This window comes from Podarcis tiliguerta (genome assembly GCF_965153285.1).
Source record: "Podarcis tiliguerta genome assembly, chromosome: 9".
Taxonomy (NCBI): Eukaryota; Metazoa; Chordata; class Lepidosauria; order Squamata; family Lacertidae; genus Podarcis; species Podarcis tiliguerta.
In genome coordinates, this window is record NC_139542.1 from 68,335,760 (window position 1) to 68,353,026 (window position 17,267).

At 41.7% G+C, this 17,267-nt stretch overlaps 1 protein-coding gene across 4 annotated transcripts in view; it reads right to left on the reverse strand.

Moving 5' to 3' along the window:
* Nucleotides 1-13,882, reverse strand: part of NCAPG (non-SMC condensin I complex subunit G) — a 35,557-nt gene extending 21,675 nt beyond the window's left edge. For 3 of the 4 annotated variants that reach the window (XR_014515342.1, XM_083458095.1, XM_083458093.1), the window contains exons 1-9: nt 13,779-13,882; nt 11,166-11,272; nt 9,105-9,314; nt 8,015-8,243; nt 5,947-6,092; nt 4,687-4,771; nt 3,482-3,674; nt 2,312-2,452; nt 1,517-1,657 (exon numbers count right to left, since the gene is read on the reverse strand). Coding sequence is in view for 3 of the 4 variants with exons in the window: in XM_083458095.1 (XP_083314221.1) it covers nt 1,517-1,657; nt 2,312-2,452; nt 3,482-3,674; nt 4,687-4,771; nt 5,947-6,092; nt 8,015-8,243; nt 9,105-9,314; nt 11,166-11,270 (1,250 nt within the window). In the remaining variant the exon portion in view is untranslated. Of the gene's footprint in view, nt 1-1,516; nt 1,658-2,311; nt 2,453-3,481; nt 3,675-4,686; nt 4,772-5,946; nt 6,093-8,014; nt 8,244-9,104; nt 9,315-11,165; nt 11,304-13,778 lie in introns of those variants that run through there. The other variant, XM_083458094.1, reaches the window with a different exon arrangement.
* Nucleotides 13,883-17,267: the final 3,385 nt, after the last annotated feature.

Here is a 17,267-nt window from a genome sequence, read left to right on the forward strand (position 1 = left end):
AAAGTATGTGCAATGTCTCTTTTTTCAAGTTACGCTTTCTACAGGTCAGTTTCATTTGTTGAGACGTTAGTGTTACATTAGGAAGGGGGAAAGAGAGGGAGGGGGTAATGGTGAGTGGGGTGGGGTGGGGTCGGGTGGCAATGCTTCAATTCTACTTATTGTATATGTGGGGTTTTGTGTCAGCATCACTTGTGTGGGTTCTCTTTACTATTTGCTTGTATTCCTTTGGTGGTGAGAGAGGTTGGGGTTGGCCTAGGGCATGGATCAGCAAACTAAGGCCTGGGGGCCGGATCCGGCCCGCTTGCCTTCTGGATCCGGCCCACGGAAGGTCCAGGAATTGCTGCGTGGATTCGATTCCGATTGTTCAGGCTGCACCATCTCCCCCTCTCCCCCACACACACTGCAGCAGTGCCTCCTCCCTCTCCCTAGAGGAGTAAGGGGGCTGGGCTTTGTTGCTGCCATCCCCTCTCCGGAGCTCTTTCGCACACCACTCATCGTCGTCGTCCCCCGCCCCCCGCCACCACCAGCCCCTGCCGCTTGCAGGACACAGGACCCACAATTGGCTGAGCGCCCATCTAAAGCAGCCACCATCTAAAGCAGCCCCTCTCCGGAGCCCTTTCGCGCACCGCTCATCGTCCCTTGTTCATTTCCCCCCAAAAAATATAGTCCAGCCCCCCACAAGATCTATGGGACATTGGACCGGCCCCCTGCTGGAAAAAAAATTGTCAACCCCTGGCCTAGGGTTTGGTTGGTTGTTTGTGATTGGATGTGGTGAACTTTGTTTTCATGTGTGAGTGTGGTGTGTGTGTTTGGATCAGGTTAGCCATATTGATCTGAATGCTGTTGGTGGGTTCTTCTTGTTGTCTTGTTGGGCTGTGTACGTGATAAAGGGGAACCGAACTGGGGTGAAGGCGTCTTCTTCTATCTGTCCCCGTGTTAGTTTCAGTTTGTTGGTTAGTTTTTATAATAAGGCTGTTTCCCATACTATTTGATACCATTGGTCTATGTTCACTCCTGGCAGGTCTCTCCAGTGTCTGGCTATGATGTTTCTGGCTGCTGAGAGTAGGTGGGTTATGAGCTCTTTGTGTTGTGAGTGGGCATTATTGTCTTGGAACAAAGCAAATTCTTCATCCTGGAACTACAGAGGAACCTGACAGGATCTATGGGGGAAACCTGGCTGGACAAAGTCGTAAGTTCAATCTTATCCAGGCCTGTATAAAGCACTACACTGTTTCATTGCAGTCCCAGGACAAGAAACATATTCTGGTTTCAGTGTGCTGAAGGATGGAAAGAAACAGAGAAATGTTCGAAACAAGCTATTTAAGTGAATTTGACCATTAAACCAAGTCATTTGGTGCTGTACTGATGAATATTAATGTTGGAACTTTGACATGAAACCAAGTGACTAGAATGCTGAATAAAATGGACTGAGCTACTGAAGCATTTCCTAGTCAAATCGAAGTCAACAGAATAACATATACATCAAAAATCTCTTTGTTGCTAAACTAAGCCTTACCTTCCTCCTTCTTCGGCGGTATCCATGCAGCCTATCATAAGGATCAGCTGCTGACCTATAAACTCTTTTGTCATCAGTTGCTCAACACAAGCCATATCTTCTTTCTCTTCTTGACTGAGAACTGGCATATTCTGAAGGTAACTTAATTAAAAACAAATGGTTATTCGGTATGATGCAAGCAACATCTTGATATTTATTTGAATTTTATGTTACTGTACCAGTTAAAGAACTTACAAATATAATTTGACTGAGTCTACCCACAGACAACAATGCTGCCTCGTCAAGCTTCACAATACTATGCATTTATTGCTGCTTTTATTTTATTCCTTTGCTGGGCCTTACATGAAGAAACACTGGCGGTTAGAAGGTGTCTAGTTGAGCCTCCCAAGAGCATGTCCTACTTTCCAGTACTAAATGATTCTTCTTCACAGACCTTTTTTAGTCTACATAGCTACTTCTGCACACTCAACAAAGAGTCGGGCACATAAATTAGTAACAGTAATCTTTATGTTCCAGCAAACCAGTTTAATTGCTGTTTTGTGAACAACATAGAAGTAAGTCCAAATCCAGTAACTGGAGATGAAAGAAAAATAACTGTGAGGACCAAAAGCAGTATAAATTAAACTAATGCCAGTGATTTTTTTTCAGGGGGCACTCAAGGGTACGCAACTACCGGCACCTCTTTTTGTTGTTAAAATGTGTACCACTTACTGTAACAACTTCATGGTGAGTACAGGCACCTCTTTTTCTGGGAAAAAGCACTGACTAATGCTTTAACTTTCTTGTTTACTTTACCTTTGCAAATAATCTGCATATATGGCAGGTTCTGGCAGAATGTTCTCTAAGAATTCTTCCCCTTCAGATTTCAAGTACTCACAAAGGGTCTTCCAATACAAAGCATTCTCAGCAGTTAGTTTTTCTATTGGAATTACTTTCCTTGAAAACAAATATATAAATGTTACATTTTCAACCGGGGGGGGGGGGGTCTTGCTTTGTCAATTAAGAAGGCAATCACAGTATTTGACAAATATACAAGCCGACATTCACATTTTAAGCCACACACATTAAAAGCTGAAAAGACAGAGCAGCTGTTACAAGAATTATGTTGTAAACAATTTCATTGATTTAAAAAATGACTTAAGGATCATTATCTCATGGTAAGCAGCAGGAATGCCTCACTGAAGCAAAATATAATTATGTTCCATGCAAAATGTTATTCCATAGTTAGCTGCTAGATGAATACTAGTAAGCAGAGCACTATCTTTATCCTAAATTAATGCAATTCTGTATATGAAAGTTGGTTCCTAGCATCACTCTTTAGCATTATTAAGAGACTAACCCCAGAAATGCAGATGACCTCAGATATGCAGATGACACAACCTTGATGGCAGAAAGTGAGGAGGAATTAAAGGACCTCTTAATGAGGGTGAAAGAGAAGAGTGCATAATATGGTCTGAAGCTCAACATCAAAAAAACAAAGATCATGGCCACTGGGCCCATCACCTCCTGGCAAACAGAAGGGGAAGAAATGGAGGCAGTGAGAGATTTTACTTTCTTGGGCTCCATGATCACTGCAGAAAAACTCTGTCTGCAAACACTCAGCATGCACACTACAACCATCCTCTTTAGTGGTGCTACTTTGCCCACTAATACATTGATGGCTTTTCCAAAAAGTATTCCTCACTAGTTAATAGGATGCCTTTTAGTAGCTGCTTTTTTGATTTGCCTAAAAACGGGAAATTCTGGCTGCTACTTACATAGATTCAGCTATTTATAGGTATTTTAGCAAATACTTTTCAGAAAGTAATATGTCATAGAAATGATCAGAAACAAACATGGTTATTTCACTAGTCCTTGGAATAAAGTTTAGGCAAGTAATGAGGCAGAAACCTTTAACTTACTTTACCAAGTTCAACTCTCAAGTATAAAGTTTTTTTAAAAACAAACAAACACATACATACATACCTTTCATCAAGGTCTGAGAAGTTTTTAATCAAGTCATTGACTGGTGACAGCGAAAACATGGCATTAAGCGCTGGAATACCCACTTCAGGACAACTTTCCACATCCAGCCGATGAAGGAGTTCTAGCACATTTCCCTCAACCAGCCGTAGCCAGGCCTGAAGAAGTTTCTTCTGCACCACTTCTTTTACAGATTCTATTAAGCAGGGAAATTTAAATCGAGCTATAATTTCTCTGAATAAATATTTTGAGGGGGGGAACCCTTTACAGAATAGCTACTATGAGATACACACGCACACTTAGTGATTAAGCTGACTGTCTCTGCCATATCACATTCAACAGTATATAAGTTACTTATATATGACAGTGTTCACATTATCAACTCCTGACTTGATAAGCCAAGATTTTGTACACACCTTCATTTCTGCTTCGCTTCTCCCTTCACTTGAGTCAAGATTCAAGCTGGGAAGCTACAGTTAACAACAGCTTCCTGTTACATGCAAACTGAGTTATGGTAAATGGCTTCCAAACAAGCCAGGATTCAGACGCCAACTTTTCCTACTTGCAGGAAGAGAGGAATGAAGGCACTTTGCATTAGTGTGTCTATGTTGACACACTAAATCAGAATTTCCTTATGAAAGCTGTGCTACTATAAACAACAATGAGGGCTTCCCAGAAAGAATACTTTAGATGCAATGTATTTTAGTATACTCTTCTATTATATTTATACTGTCTCTTCACATCACTGTGAAGTTTATTTGTAGATCCTAGCTGTCAGACAAATTTCTCCAACAGAGCAACATGCATATACTTGCATAAGGCTATCCATTGTTACTGCCTAACTCCTCCTTTACCTTTTTAGAGGGCTTTTCAGCTAATGTGGGAAGCAAAGGTATGTCTGTTAAAGCCTGGCAGAAGAGATGGAGCCTGTCACCAACATGAGAACTACATATGTTGTCACACATGAGGAGCAGAAGAACCAGATTGCCCACTGTTACAATATAAGCCTTTACTTGTTTATTCAAAAGTATGTCCCCACTAGTTTGCAATGGGACTTACTCCCAAGAATGCCTAGGACTGCAGCCTTCATTTACCATTGTTAGCAAGAAGGCTCTCGGGCATTTCGCTAGCAATGAAAAAATAAGGAACTGGCACACTGAACAAGCACACAATATAGGCAACTATAAAATAAAATAAAAATGTCTTACCTGATCTATCATTGAGCCCTTGCTGCACAAGCTTTACTCGCTGGGCTATTGTCAAAGCTTTCATATGAACCTTTTCTGCCAAAACCTTTTAAAGAGCACACAGACTTTAGGGCTTTACTAATAATGATTTTTGACAAATTGGTGCAAGCAACTTTATGTGCCTATCACAACAGCTACGTACTGGGAATCTTGCCATAGTAAGTAATAAAACAGTAAGAAGGGAAACTTGAGTTTTATGAGTTAATTCTCAAATTCTGTGTCTAAAGCACACTTTAAAAGCTGAGAAGAAATGAACTAGGGCAGGTGGAACGAGAGATATAATTTGGTATTTTAATTCCATCATAAAATGTAATGGATTGATTTGCAAGTAAGCAGGCTGAAAATTAAGAGCCTTTATTTTGTTTATATAGTTTTCCTTCTGAAAGGAAACCCATGAAAACTTCCAAATAGTCACTATGCTTTTGTTGCAGAACTCTTAAGACTTTCAAAGAGACATTCGCTGCACTGACATAGAACCTGTTATGGCCAAAAGAGCAGGTGAATACCCATGTATGGGTATGAATGAATACCCATGTATAAAAAGCATACTTCAGTGGTTAATATGGATACAAATGCACATCTGCATCATGCTCCTCCAGACCTCTGAACTGGCTGCATCCATTATCTGTGCAGCTCATTACTTCTTATGGCAAGCTGAATGCTATAAGAGCTTAGCCACAATATTTAACAGTTAATATAATGCACTTTACTAACATAATGACTGAAACACTGAACCAGAGCTTGAAACAAAATTCAACCATATACTGTAATTCTCAATAAAAAGCTGCATTAAAATGGACCAAAAACAGTGCCTGACATATCCCAATGGTCCTCTGCAGTTCAATTCTGTTCATGTTATGAACAGGCTAGGACAAATTTAGAGCATTCCAATAATACTACTACTTTTATTATTAATTGCCATGTACATTCATTGCTTCTGGACCATCTTGATGAAAAACACATGGCAGCCAGAATACAGTAGATTAATTGGAAAAACTGCTATGATGCAGTTTGAACTGACTTCCTTGGCATCATGATCCGAACCAGCAATATTTATAACAGAAGTTTAAACAACACTGCAAATGCACCTATACATAAGTTTATACCTGTACCCCAAACATATTTTTGCTCCCCAGAGAAAATAAAGTTGAGTTCTCCACATGTTTACATCATATATTACTAACAAGCACTGTAAGTAATTGTAGTAAGATACCGACTTACCTGGTATGCCAATTTCCTAACCGTCTCTTTTACATCCATAGTACGACCTATAATTTTTGGCAGGGTTTCAGCTGATGGACCAATACATGACAACACAGTGCGCCTGACTTCCGGATTGGAGTCGTTCTCAATTAAATTACTGTAAACTGAACAAAAAAACAGTATTACATAGCATATGTTGATGACTGGGAAATGTACATAAATAATAAATGTACATAAATAATAAAGAAAATGTACATGAATAACAAGTGGCCAACACCCTTTGCATTAAGATTTTTGTTATGTGTGAATTGTCTGGAAAAACTCAATAAAAAGAAATTGAAAAAAAAATTATGATGCTGATGTTACATGCACAACTTCTACATTTTTGGCACACGTTTAGTTGATGGGCCAATATATGACAATGGTTTTCCACACCAGATGTAAATACTCAGGGAAATAGGCTGGAATTGACAACAAGCCAAGGGCTTCCTAGCACATGCCCCTGATTCTTAAAAGGCAAAGCACATGTCAGTCACACTTCACATATTTGCTACAGCAAACATTAAGTTACACTAGTGTAGCAAACTTGACACAAACCAAGGCAAACATGATACAGCTGGCAGAAACTAGTAGCCTGTGACCTAACCACAGTAGGAAGAGCTGTGTTGGCTTAATGCCCTCTTCCTCTTCCTCTCCAGTTCCCCATGCTTCTTCGAAATCCATTCTGGAGGATTTGTGGACATGTAGAGGGACAGGAAGTAAACAGAAATCCTGCTATACCAGGAGAACCCCATTGGATATAAACCATTGATTAGAGTATTGACTCAAGAACTGACAGCAGACATCAAATGATTTAGGCATAACACAGGAGTACAAGGTCGCCGTTTTGTGAATGACAGCTGTGTTAACTTTCCAGTCCCTGGAATCCAGTAATAAGTCATAATAAACTGACACAAACAACTGAACTATTTGATGACTGATGAAACGCCCAGCCCCAAAAAATATTGTTATCGCTGTTATTTTGACCTTTAAAGCCCTTCACGGCCTAGGACCCTCATACCTATGGGACCGCCTCTCCTGGTATGCCCCACGGAGAGCCTCAAGGTCCATAAATAACAACACCCTAGTGGTCCCAGGCCCTAAGGAAGTTAGATTGACTTCAACCAGAGCCAGGGCCTTTTCAACTCTGGCTCCGGCCTGGTGGAACGCTCTGCCTCATGAGACCAGGGCCCTGCAGGATCTGATTTCTTTCCGCAGGGCCTGTAAGACAGAGTTCTTCCGCCTGGCCTTTGGCTTGGAGCCAATTTGATTCCCTCCCTCCCTCTCTTTCTTTTTTATTTTCCTTCTCCTCCTGCAATGAGGCTACATTTTAATATTTTAATGTTCCATTATTTTAATGTTGTATTTTACTTTTGTTTTTAAGTTGTAATCATTCATCTTGTTTTTATTATTGCTTGTAAGCCGCTCTGAGCCCGGCCTTGGCTGGGGAGGGCGGGGTATAAATAAAAAAATTATTATTATTATTATTATTATTATTATTATTATTATTATTATTATTAAATAAAGCAACCTTTTATAAGAGGGTCATAAATTCAGTTTTAAGAGATTATCTGCATTATATTCAGATATCATTTTAAACCAGGTTATTTCCCCCAAAAAATGTATTGTTCAAAACTTTTTTAAAAAAATAAAGAAAAGCAGATTTTAAAAATTAGATTTTGAAACAAATGTTTATTCAGTAGATTTCAGTTTCATGAAGGGGGAAGACAAGCAAAACTATACCATAATAAGCCAGGAAAAAAGTACATCCAAACCAGGCCAGTTTCCTAACTTTTTCTTTTCCCCAACTAGGCCAGTACCATAAACTGTTCTTGTACCCTATGTTCTATATTCATACTTATCTATTTTCCAATATTATAAAGCATCAACTACTTTACAGTTGTTTGAATAATTACATTCAAGTCTCCCAGGCAGAATTCAATACTAATGTTAATGTCTTAACTATTATAGCTAGTTTTTAAGAACTGAAAAGATAAAAATACATCTTTAAATTAAAATAAATATCATTGATAGAGTAACAACGTACCATTAACCACAGGACAATCACTGTCCTTTGGATCTTGAAGTCTAGACAATGCCAGCACAGCTTGAATTCTCACATTTGGAACTTTATCTTTCACTCTGAGCAACATGGCATTGCTAATTTGATCAAATAGCTCATCTTCAATCTGAGCGTTCTCCGGCAGGCTTACCAGAAGCTTATTAATAATTTGGCACACTCGAAATCGTACTGCACTGCTGTTTGCATGGTGAGACTTAAAAAGAAGCAAGGAGTTAATTTTTAGTGTTCCAGCATTATTGTTCTTATGTATAAAAAATATGAATAGTTTCAAGTATTTACATATAAAAATCTCGTAAATTCACACAATATGAATGCATTTAAGTATCAAATGTATTCTTTGGTATAACACCCCCTTCATTTATTCTTACAATCCTGGCAGTCAGTCTTAATCTTAAATTATTTATTTTTCCATTTAAAGGATCTTTAACCCATGAATGAATGACACCAGGTTTAAACCTGAATGGCTGTGCAAAATAAACTTGGTGCTTAAGACAGCAATTATGAAGCTGGTCTTCAACTGTGGCTGAATGCAAGACTATAGAACATAAACGCAGACTGTAATTATAACCAAAACACAGCCATATCCCATAGAAATCAATTGAGCAAACTGGAGCCTCAGCAACTGCATATCCAAGACCCCTGTAATTGCACTTCAGAAATTCTGACCTTAGGTGAATGTTGGTCAGCAGCACAGATTGTTCAGACAAAAGCTAAGCCCACTTATCATTGCTTTATGTCAGGCATACGCAAACACAGCCCTCCAGATGTTTTGAGACTACAACTCCCATCATCCCTGACCACTGATCCTGTTAACTAGGGATGATGGAAGTTGTAGTCCCAAAACATCTGGAGGGCCGAGTTTGCCTATGCCTGCTTTATGTCTTTCAGAGTAGGAAAGATAACACAGCCCTTGCACATCACTATTAAGAAAATAGTGTAGGAATATACACCCCATTTATATGAAGATTCATACGGTGTCCATTAGATCATACTATAAAGATGAGTATTATGCATCCATTGCTATTTTTTCAGCATTACATTATTGCTAAGGTACCTCAAGCAGAAACTTGAACAAATAATTCAGAAGAGAATTTTCCACTTGCTCCTCTTCTTCAGTGTCATCTTTTTCTGGCTCATAAAATGAAACAACAAACTTGGCCGCAAAATTTATCACTTGTTCTACTGCAGGTTCTCTTTTGTAGACAATCAGGGCAAATTTAAGGTAATGAACGAATTCCTCATGAAAAGAGATTTTGTCCTGCAACTAGAACAAAGTTACACAGTAAGTAATGCAATTTCAGTATCAAAACTGATCAATGGTGGAACAGACCTTTATTTAAAAAACGGGCAGACCCAATGACATGTTAAAATCCTTTCCACTGAGAACTGGTTCTTTGGACAGAGCTTGAAAATTCCAGATTAAGACTTGTAATCTGAAATACCAGTCATAATATGTTTTGTTGATACAGTCTTCTCATGTCACAGTACAGTGGAACCTTGGTTTTCAAACTTAATCCGTTGGACTCCTGAAACCATTTGAAAACCAAGGTGTAGCTTCTGATTGGCTGAAGGAGCTTTCTGCGCTCAAGCGGAAGCCACGTCGGACGTTCAGCTTCTGAAAAACGGAAAACTTTCTTCTAGGTTTTTGACGTTTGGGACCCGATTGGTTCATCAACTAAGCTGTTCAAGAACCAAAGTTCCATTGTACTGTACTGTGACATGAGAAGACTTAGTATTGTTATAAGAATTTTAAGGTCTTATATATACAAAATGTTCATAAATGTACCAAGCAAACACATGTAAACCACATGTGTGAAACCCACAGAAAAGTCCTGAAACCACTTTCTCTCCCAAAATGACCTCAAATATTTCTCTGCAAGGTTGAAGGAAATGAGAAATCTCCCCATTGCCTTTGTGCTCACAAATCATGTCTTAAGGGCACATTTAAGGTGTGAGCCTGTGACCTGGATTCAGGAATTAAGTAGTTATGATAACAAAGAGTGGCCAAAACCCAGATAATGCAGTCAGGTAAATGGCAGACAGGAGATAAACAACACACTCAGGATTCTGTTTTAGACCTCCCCCTGTGATGTATGTATGATGTATTGGGGGAGGTGGTCCTGGGCTACACCCCTTCTGTGATGTATGTATGATGTTTCTGGGGGTGGTCTGGAGTTTGAGAGTGGGCAATTTCAAAGTCTATATAAGGGCAGGCACACATTTGTTCTGGGTCCCTTCCCCCCTTTTGTGTGTGTGGGAGCACCCTGTTGCAACAGCTTTAATAAAGATCAGGCTTCGCTTCTCAATATTCTCTGGTTGGTCTCTGTTATTTTCTCCTACCAATAGAGAACCTACAAAAGGACTCTTGGGTACCCCATAAGGGAAAAGGAGTTTTCTCTCGTAACAGTATCAACAAAACATATATTATGAAAGTATGGGCGATAGCTGGCTTTCAGTATCACGATATATATCGCCAGCTAAACATTGCGATATCGAAATATATCACAATGTCTGAAATAAGGCTGGAGCTTATAATAATCTGGGGAAATATAACATATTAAGAGCATAGAAATATCATTCCGTGCAAAAGAATGACTTAATGTTTCCTATAGTTAATAGTTTCACGGATTCATTGACAAACGTCACCTCACCTGAACTCAATAAGTGACCATAAGTAGGCCCCTTTCAAACCTTCCTTTGCTCCTCCACTTAGGCAATACAATAGTACTACAAGGGTTCTGTACCGACATTACATGAAGCACTTTGAGAACTGTTATATGGAAGTGAAGCACTGTTTATTGCTACAAAATATACTGTTCTAAACTGAACATGGTTCACTACTTGCAAATCCATACGGATATTCTGCAGTTGTATTTATTTAGGGGAGGCAGGCAGGTGAAGGTACTTTCACATGCGTGTTGTTAGATATGCTCAGTTGCCCAAGCTTTCCTGTTACATATTCTCTTTACTTCCCACCCAATATCTTTCTTGAAACAACCATTGCATGGTTTTGATGTGTAAAGGGTAAGGTTTTCAGTGAGACCAATGTATTTTATGAATGTGTTAGCCAACCCTGGGGGTTCAAGTCAAAAAGCATGAAATTAATAATATTTACCTCATTGTACATGTGCTTCAAAGATGCCACAAGTTTTGCATGATTTTGGTGAGCTTTTTGAGCTTTTTCAAAGGTCTCCTTAATATTGAAATTCTTCCCTTTCATAGCTGCAAAAAAAATGGGTCATTTTAAAAACTCAATCTTGTACATTCATGGAACCCACTTCACTAGGTGTTGGAATCACCATGGATCAACCATTATGCCTAGTTACCAGAGTTTTTCAAGTTTTTTCAACTTGCCTAAACACAAGCTTCTACCTGCATTACTTTGCAAACCCTTTTATTCTTAGTCTTATATGAAAGCTAGTTCCAAATTATTTCATATTTCACTTACATACCAAAGGTCTCCATAGTAGTAAACAAGCAAAATTAGAATGACAAAACTTCAGAAAAACCACCTGCAGTTTCCACAGGTGGAATATATTCAAAAACAATGTCACTTTTTTATTTTAGCACATGCCCTCTCATTTCTTTAGGGCACACAGGTGGGCAATATGCAGCCCATTTTTCAGAAGCCCTGATCAGTTCAGGCCTCAGGTAAAAATTACTGGACTTCCCATACCTGGCAGTATGGGGTAATAGAGAAAAGGAGGTACTATGCCAAACAGTGGCTTCTGTGCCACCCACGGTCAGCATACAGCCCTTGGAAAAATGCCCTCAAAGGGGAGCAGAAAGGTTATGTGCTTTTGCCTCAGAAGATAGTAGTCTAACAAGAGCCATTAATACTACACATACTGATGCCAAATCTAAAGAACATAAAGAGCAAACTGTCAGTTTCTATCATTTCAGACTACTTGTCATTCTAAACCAGGGTCTGCAACCCGCGGCTCCGGAGCCGCAGCAAAGGTGTAAAAGAGCCACATGCGGCTCCGGGGTGGAGGCGCACTGTGCGCCCTGACACTCCCCACTGTGGCGGGCGCTGTACTGGCTGTGACGTCCTGACGTCACCTTTCCGCCCGCCCATTGTAAGGGGCATGTACACTGGTCACTGTTTTGAAGGGGAGTGAAGAACACACACACAAAAAAGGTAACTTGTTAATTTAACGTTTATTTCTATGAGGAGGAGTAATTCTGAGGGGTCAAACAAAGAAATAATAAAAAAGTGACAAAAAAGTTATTTTTATAATGACGAGTTTTGCGGCTCCCAGTTTTTTTTCCTTCGGAAACGGATCCAAGTGGCTCTTTTTGTCTTAAAGGTTGCAGACCCCTATTCTAAACCAATGTATTCTCTGATGTGCCACACCTGTCCAGGTTTTAGATAGGCTTTCTAATCCATACATGGGAGTCAGAGATGCCAGGGACTGAACCTAGAACAGAGGTTCCAAAACTGTGGTTCATGGACCAACAATGCTCCACAAACATCATTCAAGTGGTTCACGGTGTGTCCGTGAATTTGTGGTTGAATAGAGGAGTCAGCATATCTATTGCAATAAATATCCATGTTGATTTTTGACTATTTTTTTGAGGTACAGTGGTACCTCTGGATGCGAACGGGATCCATTCCGGAGCCCCGTTCGCATCCAGAAGTGAACGCAACCCGTGTCCGCGCATCACGATTTGGCACATGCGTGACGTCATTTTGAGCATATGCGTGAGCAGTGAAACCCAGAAGTAACGCGCTCCGTTACTTCCGGGTCGCCGCGGAGCGCAACCCGAAAATATTCATCCCGAAGCTACTTCAACCTGAGGTATGACTGTAATTTTAATCTGCTTTAGTATGGTTGTGAATTTTTCTCTGTTTTATTTTTGTAAACTGCTTGACGGCCCAGCTGCATTCCTATCTGGATAAAGATAGCCTAACGTCTGGTAACCTCATCATGTTTATTAAAATTGAATGGACAGTGGTACCTCTGGTTGCAAACAGGATCCATTCTGGAGGCCCGTTCGCAACATGAATAGAACGCAACCTGCAGCAGTGCATCTGCACATGCGCGGGTTGAAATTCGCCACTTCTGCGCATGATGTCATTTTGCACGTTTGTGCATGCGCGAGCGGCAAAACCCAGAAGTAACCCTTTCCGCTACTTCCGGGTTGCCACCTAAAAAAAACGTATCATGAAGCAAACGTACTATGAGGTATGACTGTATTTTGAAGCTATAGCATTTCAATCGGTCCTTGGCCGCATTTGCCATTCGCTTTCCCACCCCCCTCTCCTCTGCCTGATTCCTGTAAGAACTTGTGGGAGAAGAAACCGCTTAAAAAGCAGCTTCATCCCAAACCCATGTCGCGATATATTCATTTATGGGTCATAAATTCACTTATGGGTGCCTGTATTCTTGTGTATTGAATTTGCAGGCCGCCTTGTCTCGCCCAAGGCGGCTTACAATCTCATTCCTCTCCTGCAGGTAACAATAGACTTGGCACGCCTTTCCCTATCGCAGGAAACTGATGAACGTGTGTCTTTATTGCCTTTCATCCCATAAAGCTTCATACACCGCTCGGTTGTGGAAAAACCTCAGAGCGGTTTGCCAAAGATAAAGCAGAAGACATAATAATAATAATAATAATAATAACCCCAATAAAAACCCCACCCAGAGGGAACGTGACGGCGGGGGGCGGCGGCGCCCTCCCAAGCCAGCCCTCTCCTCACATGCCCTCAAAATACCCGTGTCACCTGAACTACTCAGCGCAGGCTGCCAGAAGCCGACCCGGCCGCTACGACGCTCCAACTGCCGCGCGCCTCCCTCTTCCCGCCGCCGCCTTCAAAATTTGGACACGCCCACAGAGGCGAGGGGCGGGGCCGAGCGCTTTCGCGCGCTCTCTTTCCCCACCCTATTCTCGCGAGATCCCGGCGTGAAGGACGCCGCCGCGAGAGCCAACCGCAAGCTTAAGACTTCAAAATCTTTTATCGCGCGTCCACTGAGGGAGCGCGGGGTTGGGAAGGCGCGGTCTCTCCGCTTCAAATCTCGCGAGATCCTGGCGGAAGAGGAGCGCGGCGGAGAAAGGAACGGAGGTGGGGCGCGGTTAAGAATCCCGGGTTGTGGCTGGGGGAGGGGAAAGAGGCGGGGCAAATAAATGACGTCAGCGCTAACGGTACTTCAGGTTGTCCGTTGGCCTTTTCGCGCCACAGTGACTGACGCTGCGTGCATAAATGTCTTCCAGGGTCGAAACGGCGCCAGCCCTTCGCCATGAGGAAAAGTTGCTGCGGTTGTGGGCTTTTCAGTTACACGAGTTACACGCAGCCTCTTTTTTTCAACTCTGGTGGGAGGGGGCGGAATGCTCAGGTTCTGTTGGACTCCCATCATGCCTTGTTAGCAGCATCGGCTGTCGAGGATGATGGGAGTTGTAGTCCACCAAATACCTGGCAGCTGCTCCCTCCCATCTGAGAGGGACTGGTTTAGACTCGCAGGCTTCCTCAACCTCAGTTCTCCAGATGTTTTTGGCCTACAACTCCCATGATCCCTAGCTAGCAGGACCAGAAGTTAGGGATGATGGGAATTGTAGTCTCAAAACATTTGCAGGGCCGAGGGCCTGGTTTAGAAAAGAGGCAAGTAGAAGAGGCTGCAGGGCAGGAGTTTGTAGAAATCTTGGATGCTTTTCAGCAGAAGTTGATCAAATGGATCTTTTCCTTGAGTTTCCTGCAGTGCAGGGGGTTGGACTAGATGCCCCTTAGGGTCCTTCCAAAGTCATTGATTCTAAAAAGTACACAGCCATGGAGAAAGAGCAGGGACAGAGGGGTTTTCTCCCTTTTCACAATTCCAGAATTCGTGGGCACCAGATGAAGCTTAACGTTGGAAGAGTTAGGACAGAAAAAGCACTTCTTCACAACAGAATTATTATTATTATTATTATTATTATTTATACCCTGCCCATCTGGCTGAGTTTCCTCAGCCATTCTGAGCGGCTCCCAATCGAGTGTTAAAAACAATACAGCGTAAAATATTAAAAACTTCCCTAAACAGCGCTGCCTTCAGATGTCTTTTAAAGATAAGATAGCTGCTTATTTCTTTCACATCTGAAGGAAGGGCATTCCACATGGCGGGCGCCACTACCGAGAAGGCCCTCTGTCTGGTGCCTGTAACCTCACTTCTCACAATGAGAGAACCATATAGTTAATCTATGGAACTCCCTCCCACAGGAAGTGCCAATATTGGGCCGCCAACTTGGCTTTAAAAGAGGGCTGGGCAAATTCATGGAGGAGAATAGACTTGTCAAGGATTCCACAAGTGATTTCAGGCATACAGTAGAAAGTAGTGCTGATAACACCAAGGGGCAGCTGCGTATTCCTCCACTGCAGGGAGTTGGACTGGATGATCTTCAGGGTCCCTTCCAACTCTTCCAATTCTATGAATGGCTATGAGCCACAATGGCTTCGCTCTGCCTGCACAGTTTTTGAGGCAGTGATGTTTCCAAATGCCAGCTGATGGAATCATGCTTGTCGACTGTTCAGCCACTGTGAGAACAGAATGCTGGACTAGAAGGCCCTTCTTATGTTCTTATATAGGAACAGTGCAGTGATTGCTGATTCAACGATGTGCATTTTATTTTTGTTGTTGTTCTTTAGTCGTTTAGTTGTGTCTGACTCTTCGTGACCCCATGGACCAGAGCACGCCAGGCACTCCTGTCTTCCATGGTCAAACTCATGCTGGTAGCTTCGAGAACACTGTCCAACCATCTCGTCCTCTGTCGTCCCCTTCCCTTTGTGCCCTCCATCTTTCCCAACATCAGGGTCTTTTCCAGGGAGTCGTCTCTTCTCATGAGGATCTGTCCTTCCAGTGAGCACTCAGGGCTGATTTCCTTCAGAATGGATAGGTTTGGTCTTCTTGCAGTCCATGGGACTCCTAAGCGTCTCCTCCAGCACCATAATTCAAAAGCATCAATTCTTCGGCGATCAGCCTTCTTTATGGTCCAGCTCTCACTTCCATACATCACTACTGGGAAAACCATAGCTTTAACTATACGGACCTTTGTTGGCAAGGTGATGTCTCTACTTTTTAAGATGCTGTCTAGGTTTGTCATTGCTTTTCTCCCAAAAACAGGCGTCTTTTAATTTTAATCTTTTTAATTTTAATGTCACTGCTGTCACCATCTGCAGTGATCATGGAGCCCAAGAAAGTAAAATCTCTCACTGCCTCCATTTCTTCCCCTTCTATTTGCCAGGAGGTGATGGGACCAGTGGCCATGATCTTCATTTTTGTATAATAATGAATAATAATAGCTTAAAGATCCCGGGCCCTAAGGAAGCCAGACTATCCTCCACCAGGGCCAGGGCTTTTTCAGTGATGGCTCCGACCTGGTGGAATGCTCTGTCGCATGAGACTAGGGCCCTGCAGGACTTGATCTCCTTCCGCAGGGCCTGTAAGACAGAGCTATTCTGCCTGGCCTTCAATTTGAATTAGCCTGATCCTCTAGTCCCTTTTCCCTTTGCTCTTCTATGAAGAAACCCTTTCTGGGACCCCACATTTAAATTCTTCCCTTGCTGGCCCTAGTAGGACCAACTTGGCCAGTTAGCCCTGGTGATCATTTGATGTCTACAGACTGGGTTGTTTTTGTTTTTGTTTTCCAAAATGACCCCTGCATTTTTGAATTTTATTGATATTGATGCTGCATTTTATGTTGTGTTTAATGCTGTTTTATGCTGTTTCTAAGTTGCATTTTAATCAGTGTTTTATATTTGCTGTTAGCCACCCTGAGCCTGGTTTTTAAACTGGGAAGGGTGGGGTGTAATTTTTTAAAATATTATTATTATTATTTAATCCTCCTCTGCCCTTAATCACACACGAACTAGGATTTTTATCAATATGATATATTTATTTATACTCTGCCTTTTTCCCTTGACAGGGCTCAAGGCAATTACAGATAAGAAAAAACAAAAACGTTAAAAAATGTTAACAGTTGAGCATTAAGAGAATTAAAATGTTACACACCTATAAAATCTGTTTAAAACATACAAATGATGACAATAAAAACAGCACGGCACCAGCCCTGTCATTCAAAGCAGCCACTTCCCAAAAGTCTGTTGGAACAAGGTCCTTCACCTGCCAGTGGAAGGACAGCAAGGAAGGAGCCAAGTCCAGCTTCTCCATAGAGGGAATTGAAGAGTCTGGAAGCAGCCACCACCGAGAAGGCCCTTTTCCATGTCTCTGCCAAGTGGGATTGTGAG